The 24,960-nt window shown below is 40.4% G+C and overlaps 1 protein-coding gene across 2 annotated transcripts in view; it reads right to left on the bottom strand.

Annotated features, from left to right (window-relative positions):
• Positions 1-24,960, bottom strand: part of CPA6 (carboxypeptidase A6) — a 431,593-nt gene that overhangs the window by 224,865 nt on the left and 181,768 nt on the right. For both annotated transcript variants that reach the window (XM_049853527.1, XM_049853528.1), the window contains exon 3: positions 23,287-23,362. In XM_049853527.1, the coding sequence (XP_049709484.1) occupies positions 23,287-23,362 (76 nt within the window). The remainder of the gene's footprint in view (positions 1-23,286; positions 23,363-24,960) is intronic.

The following is a 24,960-nucleotide window of genomic DNA, read 5'->3' as shown; positions in this document are numbered from 1 at the left end:
TTCCATTTGAATGACTGCCTCTTGATCTATGTACAGATTCCTTATGAGTACAATTAAGTGTTCTGGAATTCCCATTCTTCACAATATTATGCATAATTTGTTATGATCCACACAGTTGAGTGCCTTTGCATAGTCAATAAAACACAGATAAACATCTTTTTGATATTCTTTGCTTTCAGCCAGGATCCCTTTGACATCAGCTATGATATTCCTGGCTCCACATCCCCTTCTGAATCCAGCTTGAATTTCTGGAAGTTCCCTGTCAACATACTGCTGCAGCTTTTGAATGATCTTCAGCAAAATTTTACTTGTGTGTAATATTAATGATATTGTCTGATAATTTTTGCATTTGGTTGGATCACCTTTCTTGGGAATAGGCATAAATATGGATCTCTTCCAGTCAGTTGGCCAGGTAGCTGTCTTCCAAATTTCTTGGCATAGACCAGTGAGCACTTCCAGTGCTGCATCCATTTTTTAAAAAACATCTGAATTGATATTCCATCAATTCCTGGAGCCTCATTTCTTGCCAATGCCTTCAGTGCAGCTTGGACTTCTTCCTTCAGCACTATCGGTTCCTGATCATATGCTACCTCTTGAAATGGTTGAATGTCAACCAATTCTTTTTGGTATAGTGACTCTGTGTATTCCTTCCATCTTATTTTGATGTTTCCTGCATCGTTTAATATGTTTCCTGTAGAATCCTTCAATATTGCAACCGGAGGCTTGAATTTTTTCATCAGTCCTTTTGGCCTGAGAAACACTGAGCATGTTCTTCCCTTTTGGTTTTCTAACTTTAGGTCTTTGCACATGTTATTATAATACTTTACTTTGTCTTCTCAAGCAGCCCTTTGAAATCTGTTCAACTCTTTTACTTCATTATTTCTTCCTTTTGTTTTAGCTACTCAACATTCAAGAGCAAGTTTCAGAGTCTATTCTGACATCCATTTTGGTCTTTTCTTTCTTCACTGTCTTTTTAATGACCTCTTGCTTTCTTCATGTATGATGTCCTTCCACAACTCATCTGGTCTTCGGTCATTAGTGTTCAATGAGTCGAATCTATTCTTGAAATGGTCTCTAAATTCAGATGGGATGTACTCAAAGTTGTATTTTGGCTCTTGTGGACTTGTTCTAATTTTCTTCAGTTTCACCTTGAACTTGCATGTGAGTAATTGATGGTCTGTTCCACAGGTGGCCCCTGGCCTTGTTCTGACTGATGATATTGAGCTTTCCCATCATCTCTTTCCACAGATGTAGTCAATTTGTTTACTGTGTATTCCATCTGGCGAGGTGCAGTGTATAGTCTCTGCTTATGTTGTTGAAGAAAGGTGTTTGCAATGAAGAAGTCACTGGTCTTGAAAAATTCTATCATGTGATCTCTGGCATCATTTCTATCACCAAGGCCATATTTTCCAATTACTGATCCTTCTCCATTTCCAATCACCAATAATTATCAATGCATCTTGTTAGCATGTTTGATCAATTTCAGACTCCAGAAGCTGGTAAAAATCTTCAATTTCTTCATCTTTGGCCTTAGAGGTTGTGTGTAAATTTGAATAATAGTTGTATTAACTGGTCTTCCTTGTAGATGTATGAATATTCTATCACTGATAACGCTGTACTTCAGGATAGATCTTGAAATGTTCTTTTTGATGATGAATGCGATGCCATTCCTCTTCAAGTAGCCTTTCCCAGCATAGCAGACCATACGATTGCCTGATTCAAAATGGCCAATGACAATCCATTTCAGCTCACCAATGCCTAAGATATCAATGTTTATGTGTTCTATTTCATTTTTGATATCCAGTTTTCCTAGATTCATACTTCATACATTCTATGTTCTGATTATTAATGGATATTTACAGCTGTTTCTTCTCATTTTGAGCCGTGCCACATCAGCAAGTGACGGTCCTGCAAGCTCGACTCCATTGGCATCGTTAAGGTCAACTCCACTATAAGGAGGCAACTCTTCCCCGATCATATTTTGAGTGCCTTCCAAACTGAGGGGCTCATCTTTTAGCACTATATCAGACAATGTTCTGATGCTATTAATAAGGTTTTCACTGGGTAATTCCTTTCAGAAGTAGACCGCCAGTTCCTTCTTCCTAGTCTGTCCTAGTTTGGAAGCTCAGCTGAAACCCACCAACCACGGGTGACTCTGCTGGTGTTTGAATACCAGTGATATAACTTCCAGCATCACAGCAACACACAAACCCCCACAGGATGACAAACTGATAGATGTGTGAGGGATGAACATTCTTAGAGACCATTATTCAATAATTTGATGAGGAAAAGAGACTAAATGTTACTAGTCAGAGAATTAACTTTTAAAGATCATGTTTCCTTATAGTCCACATTTTAGATTGAATCTACTTATGGCTTACAGTGTAGACCTTATTTATACAATTTATTAAGGAATACATTACGCAAGTCAGAATCCTAAATCCTGTGAAAGTCAATGTTTAGTATATATCATTTACCTTGACCAATCTTGACCAAATGGCCTCTTGCCTATTTAGGCCTCTTAGGCTCCTGAAAGATGTTGCTTGCCCCCGAGAGTTTTCGTTACCCCCAAATCATTATTGTATTACCTTTATAATCTATAAGTCATTTTCCCTAATATTTAAAAAAATAGACATGATAAAAAGATCTGTGATATGTAGAGTCAAACTTAGGTTTCCTAAAATAAAGATACCATACTCATTGCCACCATTTTTCCCCAGTCTCTCAGTGTTTCCTTGATTAGTCACACATTCACATTAGAATAAATAACTTTTTCATATTTGGTGCCAATTATTTAAATACACTAAGAGAAGACACGCTCAGATGTTTTAAACATATTATTAATCAAGGCAGAAATAAGAAAGCTATGCAAGTTGTTGGAGGCAGCTGGGAGATGACTTATTCCCCAGGCTCATACCACTTTTGGATAAACTTGTGAAGTGAGCCATGTTTGCCTATGGCAAGCTCCCATCTCCTTCCATCCAGACACCCTTACCTCACACATCTATACCTCCCAGGGTTCTTTCTTGCTTTTAGCTGGTCATCAAATTATCTCAGCAAAAGTTTTTTACCTAATAAAAATTTCAAGGGAAACTTCTTAAATTGTGTTCAAAGGAGTCTCCTTAAATTGGAAAGTCTTCTGTGGAGTGTAAAATAGAGTTGTTCAGCTTTTTTTTCATATATAAAACTAGGATAATAATCTCAATCTTTCTTTAAGTTGGAAGGATTATATTTTATATTATATGTATATTACATATACCTATATCACATTATATTGTATATATAATATTACATTATTATTGTATATAATTACAGCAGTATAAAACACATTATGCATTGTATTATACACATATATATACACATACACACATTCATCCACTTAATATATACACAGAGAGAGACAGAACATGTGTGAGCATTTGGCACATAGTATACAGTAACTATTAAATTCCTTCTCTCTCCTTTTTGGTGGGTAGTGGGATTTTGTTTTACCCCTTAATACCTACTCTTTCCTTTTTTTTTTTTTTTTTACTTTTTATATTCCTCTTCAGACAGTAGGGTTAGTGAGAACAAGGACCTTAATTTATCTTGTTAACCCCCATATCCACGTACTAGTAAAGGTGCTGTGTCAGTTATTAATTTATTGTCTCTCAGTTCCCTGTTTTTGTCCTGCTTTGTGAAACCAAAACCCACTGCTGTCTAGTCGATTCCGACTCATAGCAATCCTGTAACAGGGTAAAACTGTCCCATAGAGTTTCCAAGGAGCAGCTGGTGGATTTGAACTGCTGACCTTTTGGTTAGCAGCCATAGCTCTTAACCACAAAAAAACACCATTGGGGCAACAATATTACGATATCTCTGTTCAAGTTATTTGTATCATTTCTGTCTCCTGACTGGATCCTGACTAACCTAGGTTCTCATTACAATTTGTTGAATAAATGAATGGGCTATCTAAGCCTGGCTCTGGATATGGTGGCTGGAGTTTTAGAGAGAAGGGAACTGTTTTGTATAAGACAGTGTGGGTTAGGAATATTGAAAGAGGGAAGTAAAATATAACCTGCCCTTTCATTGTTTATCTTCTCATCTATTCACTCCTGAGAGCCCAAGACTTCTTCCTAGATATATCGTCCATCACACTTTCCCCAAAAGGCTCAGCCCGTCCCTCAACACTGAAGCATCTCCTACCTATTCTGCCAATGCTGACTCTCCAAGGAAGCAAACAAACATGCCTTATGATGCAACCTCTCAAAGGTCACCCATGCCTGCACTGGGTCAATGCTTTCTCCCTGTTGGCTTATGCTCCACGTTCCCTCTTCCTTCTCCTTCCTTCTCAACTGAATGACGCTGACTCTTAGCCCAGATCACAGTCCATTTTCAAAATGTGCCTGAAATGTAAAAGTATAGAAGGAACACTGATGATTGGGTAGCCTCAAAGCAAATGCAATTATCAGAAAAGTATTTAAAAATATATTCACAGGTTCATGGGAATTTTAATCACTCCACTTTTATACAGCTAGAAAAACAAAATGGCAGAAAACAGGATGCTTCTTTAATCAAGCAAAATCTTTGTGGTTGTGGCTGATGCATATGCAAAGGCTGCTCTGATTTTTTTGGGGTGGGGGGACACAAGGAATTGCCCCATATGTATCCCTAATGATTGTTTTTAGCTTATAAGAAATGAATGGTTTTGCTAATCAAGTATGTATGTTAGATACACATATTTTTGGCTACAGGCAGTTACCAGGTCACAAATGTCTGATTTACAGCCAACACACATTTGCCCTTTAGTGTTATGTAAATTTGCCCTGACTTTGAAATGATTGACCAGCCCCTACTGGCAACAAATTCTTCCTCACAATCACCTTCACTCGCTGCACATGCCGCTTTTCAGTCATCGAAGAGGCTTCAAGCCTTTTCTCACACTAAAGTCAGGCTAAATGAGAGCCCTATGCACCTGTTCTGACTTCCCTACCAATTTGACTTAATGACTTAAAGATGCAGGAACTGATCTCACTCCTAACTGGAGACTGCCTATATACAAAACAAAAATTTGACTCTTAAGCAGAAAGCCTCAGCCGATTTTCAAATCTGAGTGCTTCTGATGATCAGTATTACTGTACTTACTGAGCTCGTCACTACTCGAAGGCAAAAAATCTCAAAGTTACATAAGGCTCTAATGAAAAAGATTGCCGAGCTCAGACATGATTCTCTCTCTCAAGAAACTATCATAATCGAGCTATAACAGAAATCCTACTCTTTCCATAAAGCTTCTGTAGTAACGGAAGAGACAGATAATCTCCTCTACTTCAGACCCTTTCCTATTCCATGAAACTCCCTTAGCCCATAATTCTAGAATAATTCTTATTTTTACATATATTTTCTTTTTTTTTTTTATCTCATTGAAAACATATTCAGTCATACATACAGTCTTGATGAGAATCCAAGTGTGGGTTGTTTGTATTATGATTATAGGCAAGGAGATGGATAAATGAACTACATTTGCTCATTCATTTAAGAAATATTTGATGAGGGGCTCCTATTGCCAGGCACCAGGAAAACTAAGATGAGTCAGACATAGATCCTGCTGGAAGAAGAACGGCAAGTAATCCTTGCTCTCAGGGGTTCTCAGCCTGGTGAGGGAGACACAACATGTATAGAGTTGCGAGAGATATATATGTTCAAGGTAAATGTTAGCACAATAGTGGGAATGGTCAAACCTTCTGGGTTTTCTCAACTTCACAGCTCAGGCTGCAGAGGCATAGAGAAGTTAAGCAACTTGGTGTCACTCATACAACTAGTAAGTTCTTAGTAGAGTCTGGATATGAACCCAAGAAGTGTATCTCTAGGTGTCATACTCTTAATCGCCATGCCATAGTGCTGTCCACATTTGACCTATACAAGACCTCACATGCTAAACATTTAATAAATGCCTTTGGACGGAGATAGTAAATCCCTTTAGGCCTTTAATATATCATTTATATACTTGTGTCCTGATATCAGGAACCATGGTATGACTATGATAGCCATATTAGCTATTAGGACAATTGCCCACTTCTCTGAAAAAGGTTGTGGTCCAGGTTCCATCTTTCTCACCAACTGTGACCTCTAAAAACACTTAAGGCAGGGGCTATATACAGATGCATTTTTCAAAAAGGCTGAGGCCAAAAAGTTTATGGGCAACAAAGAAAGGACGATGAAGTATAGTCTCTACACTTGATAGGAAGCTTCTAGGTCACCCAGAAGCCCCATCCCTGCCCTTGAAAAAGGGACTTCATCTATTTTTGTGTCCTTGATCACACATTGACGTGAGAATGGTGAGAGATTCACATTTAACAAAGTACAAATCATTCCCTCCAATCCTCATTTTTCAGGTGAAATCATGAGAATAAATACAAAGGGTGACCTGAAAACAAAACAAACGAGCAAACAAATGTGAAACCTGAAGAGTGAGTACAGAAGAAATAATGGACTCTTCTAAGACTCAGCTGGGCTATGATTCTGGGGTAACAGCCTGACTGTGACTTTCCGCACCAACTGAAGAGCCATTTCTTTCTCTTCCATCAATGCCGCCCTATTCAACATACATAGTTCAGATCTATTCAGTTTCAGATCTGTAAGAAACTCTCTCTATTGGGGATGGGTGGAGAAGGAAAGACGTTGTAAGCACAGGGTGATACAGATGCTAGAATATAACTGTCTCTAGAATTCACTGAGGGTCAGATAATTCAAGGAGAACCTGATGCTTTAGCCTAGTCTTGAAAGATGAGTGATGTTCACCAGGTGGGCAAAGAAGAGAAGAGCATTTCAGACACAGGAATAGCTTGAGAAAGGCTCCAAGGTGAGAAACTACAATCAGTTCCATATGCCTAGGTGCTGGGTACAGAGCCAAGGATGGTGACAGATGCTGAGAAATAACATTTGGAGGCAGGCAGGATGTGATCATTAAGGGCTCTGTGTGTCATGTTAAAGAGTTTGTGGTTTACTCCTCTGGATACAAATGTAATCACCTAGCGCTTGGCTGCTAACCAAAAGTTGGGTGGTTGGAACCCACCTAGCTGCTCCATAAGAGAAAGACCTGGAGATCTGCTCCCATAAAGATTACAGCCTAGAAAATCCTATGAAGTTCTACTTGTTCACATGGGTTACTGTAAGTTGAAAATTGACTAGATGGCATACAACAAGAACAATGACAAAGAGAGCTTTTAAAAGATACTAATACCCAAGCCTTACCCAGAATCAGAATCTCTGGGAGTAGGATCAGATATCAGCCTTTTAAAAGCAGCTTCCTAGGTGATTCTAAGATGCAGGCTGGTTTGGGAATTACTGCTGCTGACAATGGGCAGGGGAGAGGGGACTTTTGCAAGGTTTCAAGTAGAAATGACATGACCAGTTTTTCATTTCAGAAAGATCACTTTGCCTACAGTTTGGAGAATAAGAGTCATGTGTGAGGAAGACAGAAAGGCCATTTGGGAGACAAGCACAATTCAGGCTATGGAAGACCAGGGGCTAAACTAAGGCAGAGGTGGTGAGACTGCAGAGGAGAAGTTAGGTAGCTGCCAGTTTCCACCTTGGATTTGATGACAGACTGGAGTGAGTGAGAGAGAGAGTGTGTGTGAGAGAGAGAAGTGGAGGAAAGGAATAGGGGAGTGTGGTGGATTACAGAAGTGGGCACAAATTATTTCCCTGTCTGCATTCATGCCTTGTAATCCTCCCATCAAAAGCTGGAGCATGTTTCTCTATCTTCAAATCTGGGCTGACCTAGTGACTTCTTTTGGCTAATAAAATGTGACATCACCTGAGTTTCAAGCTTGGGCTTCAGGGGCTTTCTATGTTTGTGTTCTCTTGCTCCTGGAACCCTGTGGCCCCAGATGAACAAGCCCAGGCTAGTCAGCTAGATGATGAAAGACACATGGTTCAGTTGTCCTGTCATCCCAGCCAATAGTCTGCCAACCACTGAACATGAGAATGAGGCAATCATCCAGTCCCCAGTGACAGCACAGCTAATGGCAAATGCATGAATGAGTCTGGTTGAGGTCAAAGGAGCCAGGCAAGACTAGAAGAACTACCAGTCGGCCCACAGAGTCATAAGCTAAATAAATGGCTTTTATTTTATGTTTTTCTATGATTTATTACACTTAATTGATACAGGGAGAGAGAGAAATAGGAACTAAGGAAAATCCTAAATTTCTGGCTTGGGTAACAAGATAACAATGAAGGGGAAAACAGCAGGTTTTAGAGGAAAGAATTATATTTTAGACATGATCCTGAATAAATATTTGACTGAAAGAAATGTGGGATAGCTTAATAATTTCATCCCACAGGCCTAATAGTCTCACATCACTTTGTTTCTATTAAATTCATTTTGAATTAATTGAATTCAAATCAATTTGATTCAGCGAAGGTTAATAGAGCATTTTCTACGAGAGATTGTGCTACAACCGACCTTGCAAAGTGTCCAGTTGCAGGTGATTTAGGAGTGGAATAATGCCACCGAGTGAAATCAACTGCTTTTAAAGTTTAAAAACTAGTCTTGAAACAGGTTGTTTACATATTAAAACTGGAAACTCTCACAAATAAAAAGGAAACATGGTCAACTTAAAGTACCATGGAATTAGCCCAAGGTGGTGATGTCAACTTTGTTGAATAAATTAAATAAAGGATTACTGGGGTAACCATAATAATACTGTGTGTGTGGGGGGGGGGGTGGTTCTTCTTTTATAAGAATGTTTCCAGTGTATCCCTGTTTTTCACTTATTATATTGCTTCTTTTAATGTTTTTGTTGTTGAGTTTACTAATTACCCATAGCTACACAGAGAAAGAAGAATGCACACTGTGTCTGAAAACTGTTCCCAAAATTCAAGCCGTAACTGCATTTGGAAATCTCCTGGGTTATAAGAAGCTTTTTCCATCTTTGAAAAATCATGGCAAAGAAAGTGAAAGAAATGCTGCCTCACGACTTTACAAAGGCTTTAACAAATAAATGGAAATGCAATTTCCTCCCCTATACATAGGGGCAAACCAGATTTTCGGTCTCTTCCTCGCTTACACCTTTTGATTTCATTCATAATGCAACGTGTCTGTGTACCTTCACACAGCTCACCAAGTCACTGCAAGTCTTAACATTAGTCTGTATTGCTAATTACCACAAATTTGTCAGCTAAATTTATTATCTCACAGTTTCCGTAGATCAGAAGTCCAGGCACAGGGTGGCTGGCTTCTCTGCTCAGGGTGTCACCAGGCTGAAATCAACGTGTTGGCTGGGCTGCAGTTCTCACCTGGGACTAGGGATCTTTTTACCACCTCATTGATTGTTGGTAGAATTCATTTCTCTGCTGTTGTAGGACTGATGTCTTCATTTTCCTTCTAGTTGGTCGGGTACAACTCTAATTAGAGGTCATCTGCAGTTTCCTGCCATGGGGCAGTTTACAACATGGATTTTGCTTTCTTACAGGGCAACAGGAACCTGCCTTTTGACCAGCTGGAGAACTCCCTCTGCTTTTAAAGGGCTTACCTGATTACATCAGGCCCACCCAGATAATCTCCCCCATCCGAAGCTCAACTGATTTGGGTTCTTTCTTCCATCTGCAAACCCCCCTTACAGCAGTTGTCTAGATTAGTGTTTGATATACTAATTCAGAGAAGGTGTGTGTGGGGGCCATTGCAGAATTCTGCCTACCACTGTCATGACTAAGAGACCCTCTTCTAATAGTACAGTTTCAAATGAAAAAGGGAGCAAATAACTCCCACAGCATGGATTCTATCACCCCTTCTTCCTCACAAGTGTCCCAGTGCATTAAACCATCCAGTTGTATGTTTGCAGATGTAAGTTCCCAGGGTCCCAGATGCCCCAGAACCCCTGTGCATCCAGGTGTATGTCTTGGGAGTGCAGCAAAGAGGACTAGGGAAGAAAGCCATCGACTACAGCACAGCGCTGAAGGGGAAGTGCGAGAGAGAGCCAGGACCAAGAAATACAGCAGCAAATTTTACATGCCAAGCAAAGGAGAAGGGATGAAACCTTCCTGGTAGGAAGTGCTGTTGTCCCCATGGGGTTTTATGACTCTTAGCAAGTCACTCAGCAACACCTGATAAATCAACTAATATTTTTGAGGTTGAGTTCCTGTTTGAAAATATGACAAACTCTTTGACAAACCCAGCACAGTTTTCTGTCCTATAGCTCACTGATGAGAAAACTGGACACAGAAAATGAGTTGCTGTCGAGTCAACGATGGCTCATGGCAACCCCATTTGTGTCCGAGTAGAACTGTGCTCTGCAGGGTTTTCAGTGCCTGATTTTTCAGAAATAAACCACCAGGCCTTTTTCTGAGGCGCCTCTTGCTGGACTCAAACCTCCAACCTTTTGGTTAGCAGTTGAGAGCGTTGACTGTTTGCACCACCTAAACAACACGTCCATTCTGTAACAGAAACTTTGCCTGTGATCTTACATAAAGCCATTTCTATCCCTTCAGAGCACAAATGAAGAATTTGTAGATAAGTGTAGGCAGAACATGATGCTTGGACTCTAATTGTACTCACCTGCAAACTGCCGCCTTTCATCAGAACTGTATTTAAATCATGGTTATGCTCTTAATTAACAATTTAATTGGTTGGTGCTTTCTCAATCCGGTTCTCTGGGGGCATGGTTTTCCATTTAACTTTCTTGTTTTAATTCTTCAGTGAAACCATAAAATTTAATTAGGAAAGTAGCCAGCTTTGTAAAAGCAGTTGTATGTCTGATTAGCTATGCTTCGACAGTGCCTTCTTACTTTCCATTTGACATTGCACATATATTTTTCATTTGTTCATGTATCAGATAAGACATAGTGAATTTATAGCCTAAGCATGTAGTCCAATCACTCTTCACTCTTTCAAAGATGCTTGGTTACAGGCAGGAAATCAGGAAACCTAACTTAAAGCATTCAGATATGCTATTAAACTAAGAGCCACCAAAAGCCAAGATATAAGGGTGTTACCTGTGTCTATTAGTTATCTATTGCTGTGGAACAAATTACCACCTTAAAAAAAACTTTTTTTTTTTTTGCAGCTTAAAACAATACGCGTTTTTCATTGCACAGCTCTGTAGGTCAGAAGTCAAGGCACAGCTGGTTGGATTTTCTGCTCAGGGTCCAACAAGGACTAAATCTCAAGACGTGAGCTGGGCTGTGCTCTCGTCTGGACCTCAGCTTTCTCTTCCAAGCTCATGGGTCTGGAGAATTCAGTTTCTTGGTCTCCTGAGGTCTCCAATGCCTTGCTGCTATCAGCTAGGGGCTGCTTTCTGCTCCTAGAATCCGTCTGTAGTCCTTGCCATGTATAAAACTTGCATAATCCCTTCACCCATGGACAGTTCACAGCATAACCTTTTGCTTCATTTTCTTCTAGACCAGCAGGAACACACCTCTCTGACTTCTTCCTCCTTGAACACTCAAAGAAAACACTTGGCTTTTAAAAAACCAGAAAAACCAAACCAGGTTCCATTGAGTCGATTCTAACTCATAGAAAAAAGGTTCCTCTAATTAGGTCAGGCCCACCCTAGATAACCTCCCTTTGCCATATAATGCAACATAATCAATGTCCCATCCACATAATCAGATCTGCCCACACTCAGGAAAGGAATTATGCAGGCTTTTACACCATGAGGCAGGCATCTTGACCATGTTAGAATTCTGCCTAACACAGTATGCTTCAGGGAAAAAAATGGAAAACTCTTTCTGGAGATAGGGTACAGGATGTGCAAAGAGGCTGTTAGCCATAGCCTCAATTCTGTCTCATCAGCTCCACAGGACATAAGATTACAGTCATATTCTTTCTTCTCTGCAGGCTGCTTTGTCTGTCTGACCACAACTGCTGCTTTCAGTAGTGCCAAAGGATCACTTGGCAAAATGATTTGAATTTAAAAGGACATCAAGTTAACATGATGCTTCTAGATAAAAAATTTTTTTGAACTCAATACCTCAAACTTCAGCCCAATAAAAGTATGATGACTTTTGTGAAAAGAAATGAAGCAATGTGCAGAAAAGAGTTAACTTAGCAGACATGAAACTGCCATCCTTGCAAAGGCTTGCTTGCAAGGTGGCTGTTGGCTGGTTTCTGGGAACTTGAAATTTCAGAGCGTTCCCACCACCCTAACTGATAAGATTGGCTCACTGTGCCTAAACTGTGCAAACAGTATGGTTTTGCTGGACACTGCTTTCCTTTTGGGAGTCTAAAATTTTAGCATGTCCTATAACCCAGGAAATTGGACTATATGAAGGAGACGACTCATTAACAACCTGAAATATGCAGATGACACAACTTTGCTTGCCAAACATGAAGACAGCCTGAAGCACTTACTGAGGAAGGTCAAACACTACAGCCTTCAGTAGGGATTACACTCAATCATAAAAAAAACAAAAATCCTCACAACTGGACCAATAAATGACATCATGACAAGTGGAGAAAAAAATTGAAGTTGCCAATGATTTCACTCTATTTTTGGATCAAAAATCAACATCCGGGATTGGCGGAGGCGGGCCAAGATGGCGGACTAGGTGGATGCTACCGCGGATCCCTCTTGCAACAAAGACTCGGAAAAACAAGTGAATCGATCACATACATAACAATCTATGAACTCTGAACAACAAACACAGACTTAGAGACAGAGAACGAACAAATACAGGCAGACAGCGATTGTTTTCAGAGCCAGGAGCCAGCGCACCAGGCAGGTGACCTTCGGAGCCTGATTTGGGGCACAGCCCAGGGGGGCAGGCGGCACAGACAAGGGGCCCAGCCCTAGCCCCCGAACTCATCCCGGGAGCGAGCCCAGCCAGTTGGCGCGGGCGGCGTGGCGGCGCAGCCAGTAGGAGAAGTCTCCGGGAGGCAGTGACTGGTCTTGGCGCGGGGAGAGCAGCGTCCCAGCCAGGGAGCCGTCCCGCCGGGATTTTGGCAGGGAGAGGGCGGGGCGCGAGCATGGGGAGCAGCTACATTCCCCTGAATTGACCCCGGGGGGGGCCCAGCCATTCGCGCGGGCGGCGCCCACCCGGTTCACGCGAGCGACGCGGCGGCGCAGCCGGTGGGAGAAGTCCCCGGAACGCAGTGACTGGTCTTGGAGCAGGGAGAGCAGCGTCCCAGCCAGGACGTGCAGTCGCGGCGCAGGCGTGGGGAGCTGCTCCGCTCTCCTGAGCTGAGCCGGGGGGGGAAGCCCACCTGGTTCGCGGGGGCGGCGCGCGACGCGGCTGGCGGGACGGGGAGTCCCCGGGAGGCAGCGACTGATTTTGGAATCGGGAGTGCACCGTCCCAGTAGGGGAGCCTTAACCTTGGGGGTGGGGCTGACAGTGGAGGATCTGACCGTGACGCCAGCGGGCCAGACCCCCCGGGGGGCAATCTCCACACAGCCAGTACATACAGGCGACGCGCCCCGCGGAAATCTCAGATATAATAGTCATTCCAAGTAACACAAACAACTCGGGCTATATTCTGAGGTGCTATTCTCCTAGCTCTCTAATCCCTCCCCGACCCTCCCCAGGCGGCTCCATTAACATCCGAATAGCCTGAGCCAGAGGGAGAACTCTGATAGGGATCTGACTGCATTTTTTTTTTAGCGGATTTTCTGGAAAAACTAGTTTCCCAGTGATGGCTCAGAGACAGCAGTCCATATCAAACCACATAAAGAAGCAGACCATGACAGCTTCTCCAACCCCCCAAACAAAAGAATCAAAATCTTTCCCAAATGAAGATACAATCCTGGAATTATCAGATACAGAATATAAAAAACTAATTTACAGAATGCTTCAAGACATCACAAATGAAATTAGGCTAACTGCAGAAAAAGCCAAGGAACACACTGATAAAACTGTTGAAGAACTCAAAAAGATTATTCAAGAACATAGTGGAAAAATTAATAAGTTGCAAGAATCCATAGAGAGACAGCATGTAGAAATCCAAAAGATTAACAATAAAATTACAGAATTAGACAACGCAATAGGAAGTCAGAGGAGCAGACTCGAGCAATTAGAATGTAGACTGGGACTTCTGGAGGACCAGGGAATCAACACCAACATAGCTGAAAAAAAATCAGATAAAAGAATTAAAAAAAATGAAGAAACCCTAAGAATCATGTGGGACTCTATCAAGAAGGATAACTTGCGAGTGATTGGAGTCCCAGAACAGGGAGGGGGGACAGAAAACACAGAGGAAATAGTTGAAGAACTCCTGACACAAAACTTCCCTGACATCATGAAAGACGAAAGGATATCTATCCAGGATGCTCATCGAACCCCATTTAAGATTGATCCAAAAAGAAAAACACCAAGACATATTATCATCAAACCTGCCAAAACCAAAGACAAACAGAAAATTTTAAAAGCAGCCAGGGAGAAAAGAAAGGTTTCCTTCAAGGGAGAATCAATAAGAATAAGTTCAGACTACTCAGCAGAAACCATGCTGGCAAGAAGGGAATGGGACGACGTATACAGAGCACTGAACGAGAAAAACTGCCAACCAAGGATCATATATCCAGCAAAACTCTCTCTGAAATATGAAGGCGAAATTAAGATATTTACAGATAAACACAAGTTTAGAGAATTTGCAAGAACCAAACCAAGGCAACAAAAAATGCTAAAGGAGATTGTTTGGTCAGATGACCAATAATATCAGGTACCAGCACAATACAAGGTCACAAAGCAGAACGTCCTGATATCAACTCAAACAGGGAAAGCACAAAAACAAACAAATTAAGATTAATTCTAAAAAATAAATAAATAAATAAAATAATACACATAACAGGGAATCATGGAAGTCATTAGGTAAAAGATCACAATAATCAAAAAGAGGGACTAAATACAGGAGGCATTGAACTGCCAGATGGAGAGTGATACAAGGCGATATAGAACGATACAAGTTAGGTTTTTACTTAGAAAAATAGGGGTAAATAATAAGGTAACCACAAAAAGGAATATCAACTCCATAACTCAAGATAAAAGCCAAGAAAAACGTAATGACTCAACTAACATAAAGTTAAACATTATGAAAATGAGGATCTCACAATTTACTAAGAAAAACGTCTCAGCACAAAAAAGTATGTGGAAAAATGAAATGGCCAACAACACACATGAAAAGGCATCAAAATGACAGCACTAAAAACTTATTTATCTATAATTATGCTGAATGTAAATGGACTAAATGCACCAATAAAGAGACAGAGAGCCACGGACTGGATAAAGAAACACGATCCATCTATATGCTGCCTACAAGAGACAAACCTTAGACTTAGAGACACAAACAAACTAAAACTCAAAGGATGGAAAAAAAATATATCAAGCAAACAATAAGCAAAAAAGAAGAGGAGTAGCAATATTAATTTCTGACAAAATAGACTTTAGACTTAAATCCACCACAAAGGATAAAGAAGGACACTATATAATGATAAAAGGGACAATTGATCAGGAAGACATAACCATATTAAATATTTACGCACCCAATGACAGGGCTGCAAGATACATAAATCAAATTTTAACAGAATTGAAAAGTGAGATAGACACCTCCACATTTATAGTAGGAGACTTCAACACACCACTTTCGGAGAAGGACAGGACATCCAGTAAGAAGCTCAATAGAGACACGGAAATCCTACTTACAACAATCAACCAACTTGACCTCACTGACTTATACAGAACTCTCCACCCAACTGCTGCAAAATATACTTTTTTTTCTAGTGCACATGGAACATTCTCTAGAATAGACCACATATTAGGTCATAAAACAAATCTTTGCAGAGTCCAAAACATCGAAATATTACAAAGCATCTTCTCAGACCACAAGGCAATGAAACTAGAAATCAATAACAGAAAAACTAGGGAAAAGAAATCAAATACTTGGAAAATGAACAATACCCTCCTGAAAAAAGACTGGGTTATAGAAGACATCAAGGAGGGAATAAGGAAATCCTTAGAAAGCAACGAGAGTGAAAATACTTCCTATCAAAACCTCTGGGACACAGCAAAAGCAGTGCTCAGAGGCCAATTTATATCGATAAATGCACACATACAAAAAGAAGAAAGAGCCAAAAGCAGAGAACTGTCCCGACAACTTGAACAAATAGAAAGTGAGCAACAAAGGAACCCATCAGGCACCAGAAGAAAACAAATAATAAAAATTAGAGCGGAACTAAATGAATTAGAGAAAAGAAAAACAATTGAAAGAATTAACAAAGCCAAAAGCTGGTTCTTTGAAAAAATTAACAAAATTGATAAACCATTGGCTAGACTGACTAAAGAAAAACAGGAAAGGAAACAAATAACCCGAATAAGAAACGAGAAGGACCACATCACAACAGAGCCAAATGAAATTAAAAGAATCATTTCAGATTACTATGAAAAATTGTACTCTAACAAATTTGAAAACCTAGAAGAAATGGATAAATTCTTGGAAAAACACTACCTACCTAAACTAACACATTCAGAAGTAGAACAACTAAATAGACCCATAACAAAAAAAGAGATTGAAACGGTAATCAAAAAACTTCCAACAAAAAAAAGCCCTGGCCTGGACGGCTTCACTGCAGAGTTCTACCAAACCTTCAGAGAAGACTTAACACCACTACTACTGAAGGTATTTCAAAGCATAGAAAAAGACGGAATACTACCCAACTCATTCTATGAAGCCACCATCTCCCTGATACCAAAACCAGGTAAAGACATTACAAAAAAAGAAAATTATAGACCTATATCCCTCATGAACATAGATGAAAAAATCCTCAACAAAATTCTAGCCAATAGAATCCAACAACACATCAAAAAAATAATTCACCCTGATCAAGTGGGATTTATACCAGGTATGCAAGGCTGGTTTAATATCAGAAAAACTATTAATGTAATCCATCACATAAATAAAACAAAAGATAAAAACCACATGATCTTATCAATTGATGCAGAAAAGGCATTTGACAAAGTTCAACACCCATTTATGATAAAAACTCTTACCAAAATAGGAATTGAAGGAAAATTCCTCAACATAATAAAGGGCATCTATGCAAAGCCAACAGCCAATATCACTCTAAATGGAGAGAACCTGAAAGCATTTCCCTTGAGAACGGGAACCAGACAAGGATGCCCTTTATCACCGCTCTTATTCAACATCGTACTTGAAGTCCTAGCCAGGGCAATTAGGCTAGACAAAGAAATAAAGGGTATCCGGATTGGCAAGGAGGAAGTAAAGCTATCAATATTTGCAGATGACATGATCGTATACATGGAAAACCCTAAGGAATCCTCCAGAAAACTACTGAAACTAATAGAAGAGTTTGGCAGAGTCTCAGGTTATAAAATAAACATACAAAAATCACTTGGATTCCTCTACATCAACAAAAAGAACACCGAAGAGGAAATAACCAAATCAATACCATTCACAGTAGCCCCCAAGAAGATAAAATACTTAGGAATAAATCTTACGAAGGATGTAAAAGACCTATACAAAGCAAACTATAAAACTCTGCTACAAGAAATTCAAAAGGACATACTTAAGTGGAAAAACATACCCTGCTCATGGATAGGAAGACTTAACATAGTAAAAATGTCTATTCTACCAAAAGCCATCTATACATATAACGCACTTCCGATCCAAATTCCAATGTCATATTTTAAGGGGATAGAGAAACAAATCACCAATTTCATATGGAAGGGAAAGAACCCCCGGATAAGCAAAGCATTACTGAAAAAGAAGAAGAAAGTGGGAGGCCTCACTCTACCTGATTTCAGAACCTATTATACAGCTACAGTAGTCAAAACAGCCTGGTACTGGTACAACAACAGGCACATAGACCAATGGAACACAATTGAGAACCAAGATATAAATCCATCCACGTATGAGCAGCTGATATTTGACAAAGGACCAGTGTCAGTTAATTGGGGAAAAGATAGTCTTTTTAACAAATGGTGCTGGCATAACTGGATATCCATTTGCAAAAGAATGAAACAGGACCCATACCTCACACCATGCACAAAAACTAACTCCAAGTGGATCAAAGACCTAAACATAAAGACTAAAATGATAAAGGTCATGGAAGAAAAAATAGGGACAACCCTAGGAGCCCTAATACAGGGCATAAACAGAATACAAAACATTACCAAAAATGATGAAGAGAAACCAGATAACTGGGAGCTCCTAAAAATCAAACACCTATGCTCATCTAAAGACTTCACCAAAAGAGTAAAAAGACCACCTACAGACTGGGAAAGAATATTCAGCTATAACATCTCAGACCAGCGCCTGATCTCTAAAATCTACATGATTCTGTCAAAACTCAACCAGAAAAAGACAAGCAACCCAATCAAGAAGTGGGCAAAGGATATGAACACACATTTCACTAAGGAAGATATTCAGGCAGCCAACAGATACATGAGAAAATGCTCCCGATCATTAGCCATTAGAGAAATGCAAATTAAAACTACGATGAGATTCCATCTCACACCAACTAGACTGGCATTAATCCAAAAAACACAAAATAATAAATGTTGGAGAGGCTGCGGAGAGATTGGAACTCTCATACACTGCTGGTGGGAATGTAAAATGGTACAACCACTTTGGAAATCCATCTGGCGTTATCTTAAACAGTTAGAAATAGAACTACCATACAACCCAGAAATCCCACTCCTCAGAATATACCCTAGAGATACAAGAGCCTTCACACAAACAGATATATGCACACCCATGTTTACTGCAGCTCTGTTTACAATAGCAAAAAGCTGGAAGCAACCAAGATGTCCGTCAACGGACGAATGGGTAAATAAATTGTGGTATATTCACACAATGGAATACTACGCATCGATAAAGAAGTGACGAATCTCTGAAACATTTCATAACATGGAGGAATCTGGAAGGCATTATGCTGAGCGAAATGAGTCAGAGGCAAAAGGACAAATATTGTATAAGACCACTATTATAAGATCTTGAGAAATAGAAAAAACTGAGAAGAACACATACTTTTGTGGTTACGGGGCGGGGGGGAGGGAGGGAGGGAGAGGGTTTTTTATTGATCAATCAGTAGATAAGAACTGCTTTGGGTGAGGGGAAAGACAACACTCAATATAAGGAAGGTCAGCTCAATTGGACTGGACTAAAAGCAAAGAGGTTTCCGGGATAAAATGAATGCTTCAAAGGTCAGCGGAGCAGGGGCTGGGGTCTGGGGAACATGGTTTGAGGGGACTTCTAAGTCAATTGGCAAAATAATTCTATTATGAAAACATTCTGCATCCCACTTTGAAATGTGGCGTCTGGGGTCCTAAATGCTAACAAGCGGCCATCTAAGATGCAGCAATTGGTCTCAACCCACCTGGAGCAAAGGAAAATGAAGAACACCAAGGTCACACGACAACTAAGAACCCAAGAGACAGAAAGGGCCACATGAACCAGAGACCTACATCATCCTGAGACCAGAAGAACTAGTTGGTGCCCGGCCACAATCGATGACTGCCCTGTCAGGGAGCACAACAGAGAACTCCTGAGGCAGCAGGAGATCAGTGGGATGCAGACCCCAAATTCTCATAGAAAGACCGTACTTAATGGTCTTACTGCAACTGGAGGAATCCCGGTGGCAATGCTCCCCAGACCTTCTGTTGGCACAGGACAGGAACCATCACCAAAGACAACTCATCAGACATGAAAGGGACTGGTCAGCGGGGGGGAGAGAGATGCTGATGAAGAGAGAGGTAATTAAATCAGGTGGACACTGGAGAGTGTGTTGGCAACTCTTGACTGGAGGGGGGATGGGAAGATAGAGAGAGAGGGAAGCTGGCAAAATTGGCACGAAACGAGAGACTGAAAGGGTTGACTCAATAGGGGGAGAGCAAGTGGGAGAAGGGAGTAAGATACATGTAAACTTACATGTTACAGACTGATTGGAATTGTAAATGTTCACTTGAAGCTTAATAAAAGTTAATTAAAAAAAAAAACAAAACAACATCCGTGGAAGCAGCAGTCAAGAAATCAAATGACACATTGCAGTGAGAAAATCTGCAGCAAGAGACTTCTTTAAAGCTGTAAAAACTAAAGATGTCACTCTGATGACTAAAGAGCTCCTGTCTGAAGCCATGTTTTTTTCAGTCACCTCACATGCATGCAAAAGCTGGACAGTGAAAAAGGATGACAGGAGAAGAATTGATGCTTTAAATTGTGATGTTGGTGAAGAATACCGAATATACCATGGTCTGCCAGAAGACCAAACAGATTAGTTTTAGAGGAAATACAACCGGATGCTCCTTAAAATCGAAGACAGAGAGACTTTGGCTTGCTTACTTAGGACACATCATCAGAAAAGATAAATCGCTATAAAAGAACATCGTATTTAATAAAGTAGAGGGTCACTGAAAATGAGGGAAACCCTCAGTGAGATGGATTGACACATGATGGTAAGAATGGGTTCAAACATATCAAAGATCATGAAGACGTACAAGACTGAGAAATGTTTAGTCCTGCTGTACGTGAGGTTGCCGTGAGTTAGAGCCGACTCAATGGCAACTAACAACAACAGCAGACAGAAGTATCTAAATTCCAGCCCACAGGAAAAACCTTGGGCACTGAGTCTCTAAGAAGCTGCCATGATAGATAACATTTCACACATGTTGCTAGGGAATTAAGCATCTTGTGTAAGTCTCCTGGGAGAGGATTCTTGGAAGCTTGAGACTGGTTTTCCCCAGATTTTATCCATGTGCCTTTTCCCTTATGCTGATTTTGCTTTGTACTCCATTGCCGTGATATATCCTCGCCATGGGTACAACCATATGCTGAGTCCTGTGAGTCTTTGCAGCAACTCAGCAAACCTGGGAATGGTCTTGTTGACCCTGACAAAAAGAATAAAGTAAACAAGACTATAATAATTTTCACATTGTGAGTCTAGGCTCCAATGCTTTGCATTCTAGGCCATGATCCTCTCCATTGCGAAGATGATCAGAGCAAATGAGCCAGAGGCAAGAGGTGGGTCTCGCATGCGTTCTAGACAGCCTGGCACTGTCCAGATTTGTGTTCCAATCCCACACTCTGATCTGGGGCAAGCTACTTAACCTCTGTCTGTATCTCTCAGTTTCTTCATCCATAAAATGGCAATAATGACAGTACTCACCTCATAGGGATAAGATGAAGCATTCAGTGGGAAAGTCCTCAGCCCTGTGACTGATACATGGTGACTGCAAGGGTGTGAACCCGATTCTCTACAGAGCGGCGTCACTGGTGCATCACCACTATTCCAGTATTCACCCTTCCCCTCGCTTCCTTCTGCTCCCTCTTTCCTCACCAGCCCTTTCTCCTCCCTTTTCTTAGTTATCCTCTAAGCTCCTTCACATCAGAACCATTTCCTCCACTTTCTCCCCACTTACTACCTTTCCTTAAGTGCTCAATGAAAACAATATGTGGGCATGTTTTTCTTTAAACACTTACAAAAAAGGAACGCAATGCAAATGAGCTGTCATCAGTGCCAGACGCCCTAATGCTCAACAGCTTTGGGTTCCATCCCCAGTGATGCAGGAGGACTTCCATATAACCTTGGAAACTCCATGAGGCAGTCCTACTCTGTCCTATAGGGTTGCTAGGAGTCGGAATCGACTCGATGGTAGTAAGTTTGCTTTTGGGGTTTTATATATAACCTGCACAGTCTTCAATGATGTTATTTTTATTGCTTTTGCGATCATCACATCTAACTACGTGCAATTTAGTTTTCATAACTTTCTAAGGCTATCATGTAAATAAATTCACAAATTGGAAAAACAATCCTTTGCCAAATCCTTCATTCCAAAATTTGGTCAGAATATTTGTTCCCTGAAACACTGGAAACCCTAGGTGAAAAGTAGCTTTTTTTTTTTTGTTTTTCCAGTGGTATATTTAAAACACCATTGCAACGAAAACTGAAAGATCTCTCAAAATTTGCTTTGTTTGTAACTTCTAAGTCCCTGGTGGACTGAGTATTTATAAGAGTGTTTAGATAATGCTGCTGAAAAGGCTATCATGGGCTTGAGGATCATACATGACCAGAAAAGAGTTAACATCAGTATTCTGAAGGTTCCTGGGAGGAGGAAACCCTCAGCAAGCACAGTTCCCCTGGTATTGATAAAGTAACAACAGTTTTGGTATTGGATGAAGGAGCTCTTGCAACCTCACCCCGGGGGGGAGGGAGAGACCTTGTAGTGAGACACAGAGCTTAAACTGGATATCGCATGTGTACAGGTTGGGAAAGGGGACGGAGAAAAGACATCGATAAACTCAAAGTTCAAAACTGCATTTGGCAATAAATTCAATATTTGAAACCAAAATGACAAAGAGAAAAATAAAACTAGAAGACCAAATGATTGATAATTACAAATATCTTCAAACACCACAAAGTCTATCCCTCTTCCTTCATCCCCTAACACTCTTTTCAGGTAAGACTGTACTTCAGTCACCTGGGACAAATCTTCTTCTATTCCATATTAAAGATTAGGGAACCCTGATGGCATAGTAGTTAAGAGCTATGGTTGCTGACCAAAAGGCCCTCAGTTTGAGTCCACCAGGCACTCCTTGGAAACCCTATGGGGCAAAGGAAGTCCTCCTCATACGGTACTTTGCTTTCCGTTAAAACAAAGCCAAACTGGCGCGTACTGCGTGAGCTTGTTCAGTTGTTGGTAGGCATGGAAAAGAGCCAATCATCGTGTTTCTCATCAAAACTTTTTAGCAAACTAAACTCCATTCTCTGCTATAATGGGACAATGAGAAACCCTCTAACACTAACTCCATAAAAATCATCAAAGATTGAATAATCAAAGCCCTACATCTTTTGCCAACAAATTCTCTTGTCAGACCCACTGAAACATTGCAAAATTAATTAACTTAAATTTCTAGCTTTTATTTTCCTCAACTTACTTCTGCTTGAAGTTTTAATTAGAAGGAAAGTATATAGATGATTAGCAGCAGGATTTTAAGAAGGAAAAAGAAGTTCTGGAAAATTATAAACTAAATCCATTCATTTGTTAAAAAAGAAAACCCAAATATTTATTGAGCTTCTAGAACATACCAGACATTCTTTGCAAATATGGTGGTAAACAAAAATGGACAAGCTCTCAACTCGTGGAGATGGAAAATAAACAAATGAACTAGTAAGTTGGCAATGTGTCCTGCATATAGCAAAATTTTTAACAAGCTTAATGTAACTGTGCTTTAAAAGTCCTTTCAACTTAGCTCTTAAACGTCTCTTCTTCTGGCTAATTCCAGTTAATCAACTTCAGCCAGCAAAGCCCTGAAGACACGTTATACAAGGATAATTCCTCACAAAAAGCAAGTGGATACTTCGTTACCTTAAGTTGGTGGTGTATTTTCTTCAGTGCATAGGCTTCCTCTTCTGTTTTGGGAATAAGTCTTATCACCTGATCACTGTAAAAAAGAAAAAAAAAAAAAAGGTGATATTTACTTTTTGAAAAAAAAATTTACCATCTCTTTCTTCTTCTTTTTTAAACTGCCTCTGCATTTAAAAATAAAACAGCAAAACTTTTGCCTGATCAGCAGGTATTATACCCAGTTCTTGTTACTCTATGGTTGCATTGATCTTTTTTCTCTGTCTTAAAACTAAGACATCAGCTCTTGACAATTACAGGCTCACATTTAATGTTATAAATGCAGAGAGAGGCCAAAACCACAGGAACAGGCAATAGGGACAGGAACTTTCATGAACAGCTCAGAGCAGAGCCCAAGAAAGAAAATTCCTGATGATAGCTAATGCTGAAAAAGAGTGTGACTTTTTCAGTGAGAGGATATATGAAATGCACACACTATGGACCATTTCTGGTTTGGATTCTTCTCACACTGACAACAGTAATGACAAGACCATCTCTATGGGGCATATGGAAACCTGGTGGCATAGTGGTTAAGAGCTATGTCTACTAACCAAAAGGTCAGCAGTTCGAATCCACCAGGCGCTCCTTGGAAACTCTATGGGGCAGTTCTGCTCTGTTTTATAGGGTTGCTGTGAGTCGGAATTGGCTCGATGGCAATGGGTTTTTTTGGATGAAGCATATAGGAGCCCTGATGGCACAACAGTTAAGTGCTTGGCTGTTAACTGAGAGGCTGGTGGTTCAAACCCACCCAGCGGCTACATGAGAGAAAGATCTGGCGACCTGCTTCCATAAAGATTATAGCTAGAAAACCCCATGGGACAATACTACTCTGTCACATGGGGTCACTATGAGTTGAAATCAACTTGATGGCACCAAACAACAATGGGACATATTAATTTGTTGTACTGTGGTAGCTTTTGTATGTTTCTATGATGCTGGAAGCTATGCCACCAGTATTTCAAATACCAGCAGGGTCACCCATGGTGGATAGGTTTCAGCAGAGCTTCCAGACTAAGACTAGAAAGAAAGGCCTGGTGATCTACTTAAAAAATCAGTCAATGAAAACCTATGGATCAGAAAAGAATATAGTTGGATATAGTGCTGGAAGATGAACCGCCGAGTTGGAAGGCACTACCCAATAGCTGTGACAATGGACTCAAACATACCCACAATCATGAAGACAGCGCAGGAATGGACGATGTTTCATTCCATTGTACGTAAGGTCACCATGAGTTGGAGCCAACCCAACAACAACTAAAACCAACATGGAGCATATTATTTCTCTAGTACAGAGCTTCCCAACTGGCCACAAAAGGTTATAGGTATGCCGCAAGATATTGATGGTTGTAAACTTTTTCAAATCAATTTTTACAACCAATAACATTTTACAATAGTCATAATTATATCTGAGCACTTTATAAGATTGTTTCTGTAAAGATCATGAATTGTGCCTGAAGACTTGAGAGTTCTCTGCAGTGGTGGTCCCCCTCCCCAGGTGTGTTAGACAAGTATTATCATTTTCCAAATGTGTCATGATGAGCACAGGCTGAGGAGCACAGATCTGGTATATAACAATCACAACTGATCAATCTATTTTACAAAGAGTTGTTTGTTGTTGTTGTTAGGTGTCGTTGAGTC

This window comes from Elephas maximus, chromosome 15 (assembly GCF_024166365.1).
Source record: "Elephas maximus indicus isolate mEleMax1 chromosome 15, mEleMax1 primary haplotype, whole genome shotgun sequence".
In the NCBI taxonomy this organism is placed as follows: domain Eukaryota; kingdom Metazoa; phylum Chordata; class Mammalia; order Proboscidea; family Elephantidae; genus Elephas; species Elephas maximus.
The sequence above is the reverse complement of the archived record's forward strand: the minus strand, read 5'-3'. Positions and strand labels throughout refer to the sequence as shown.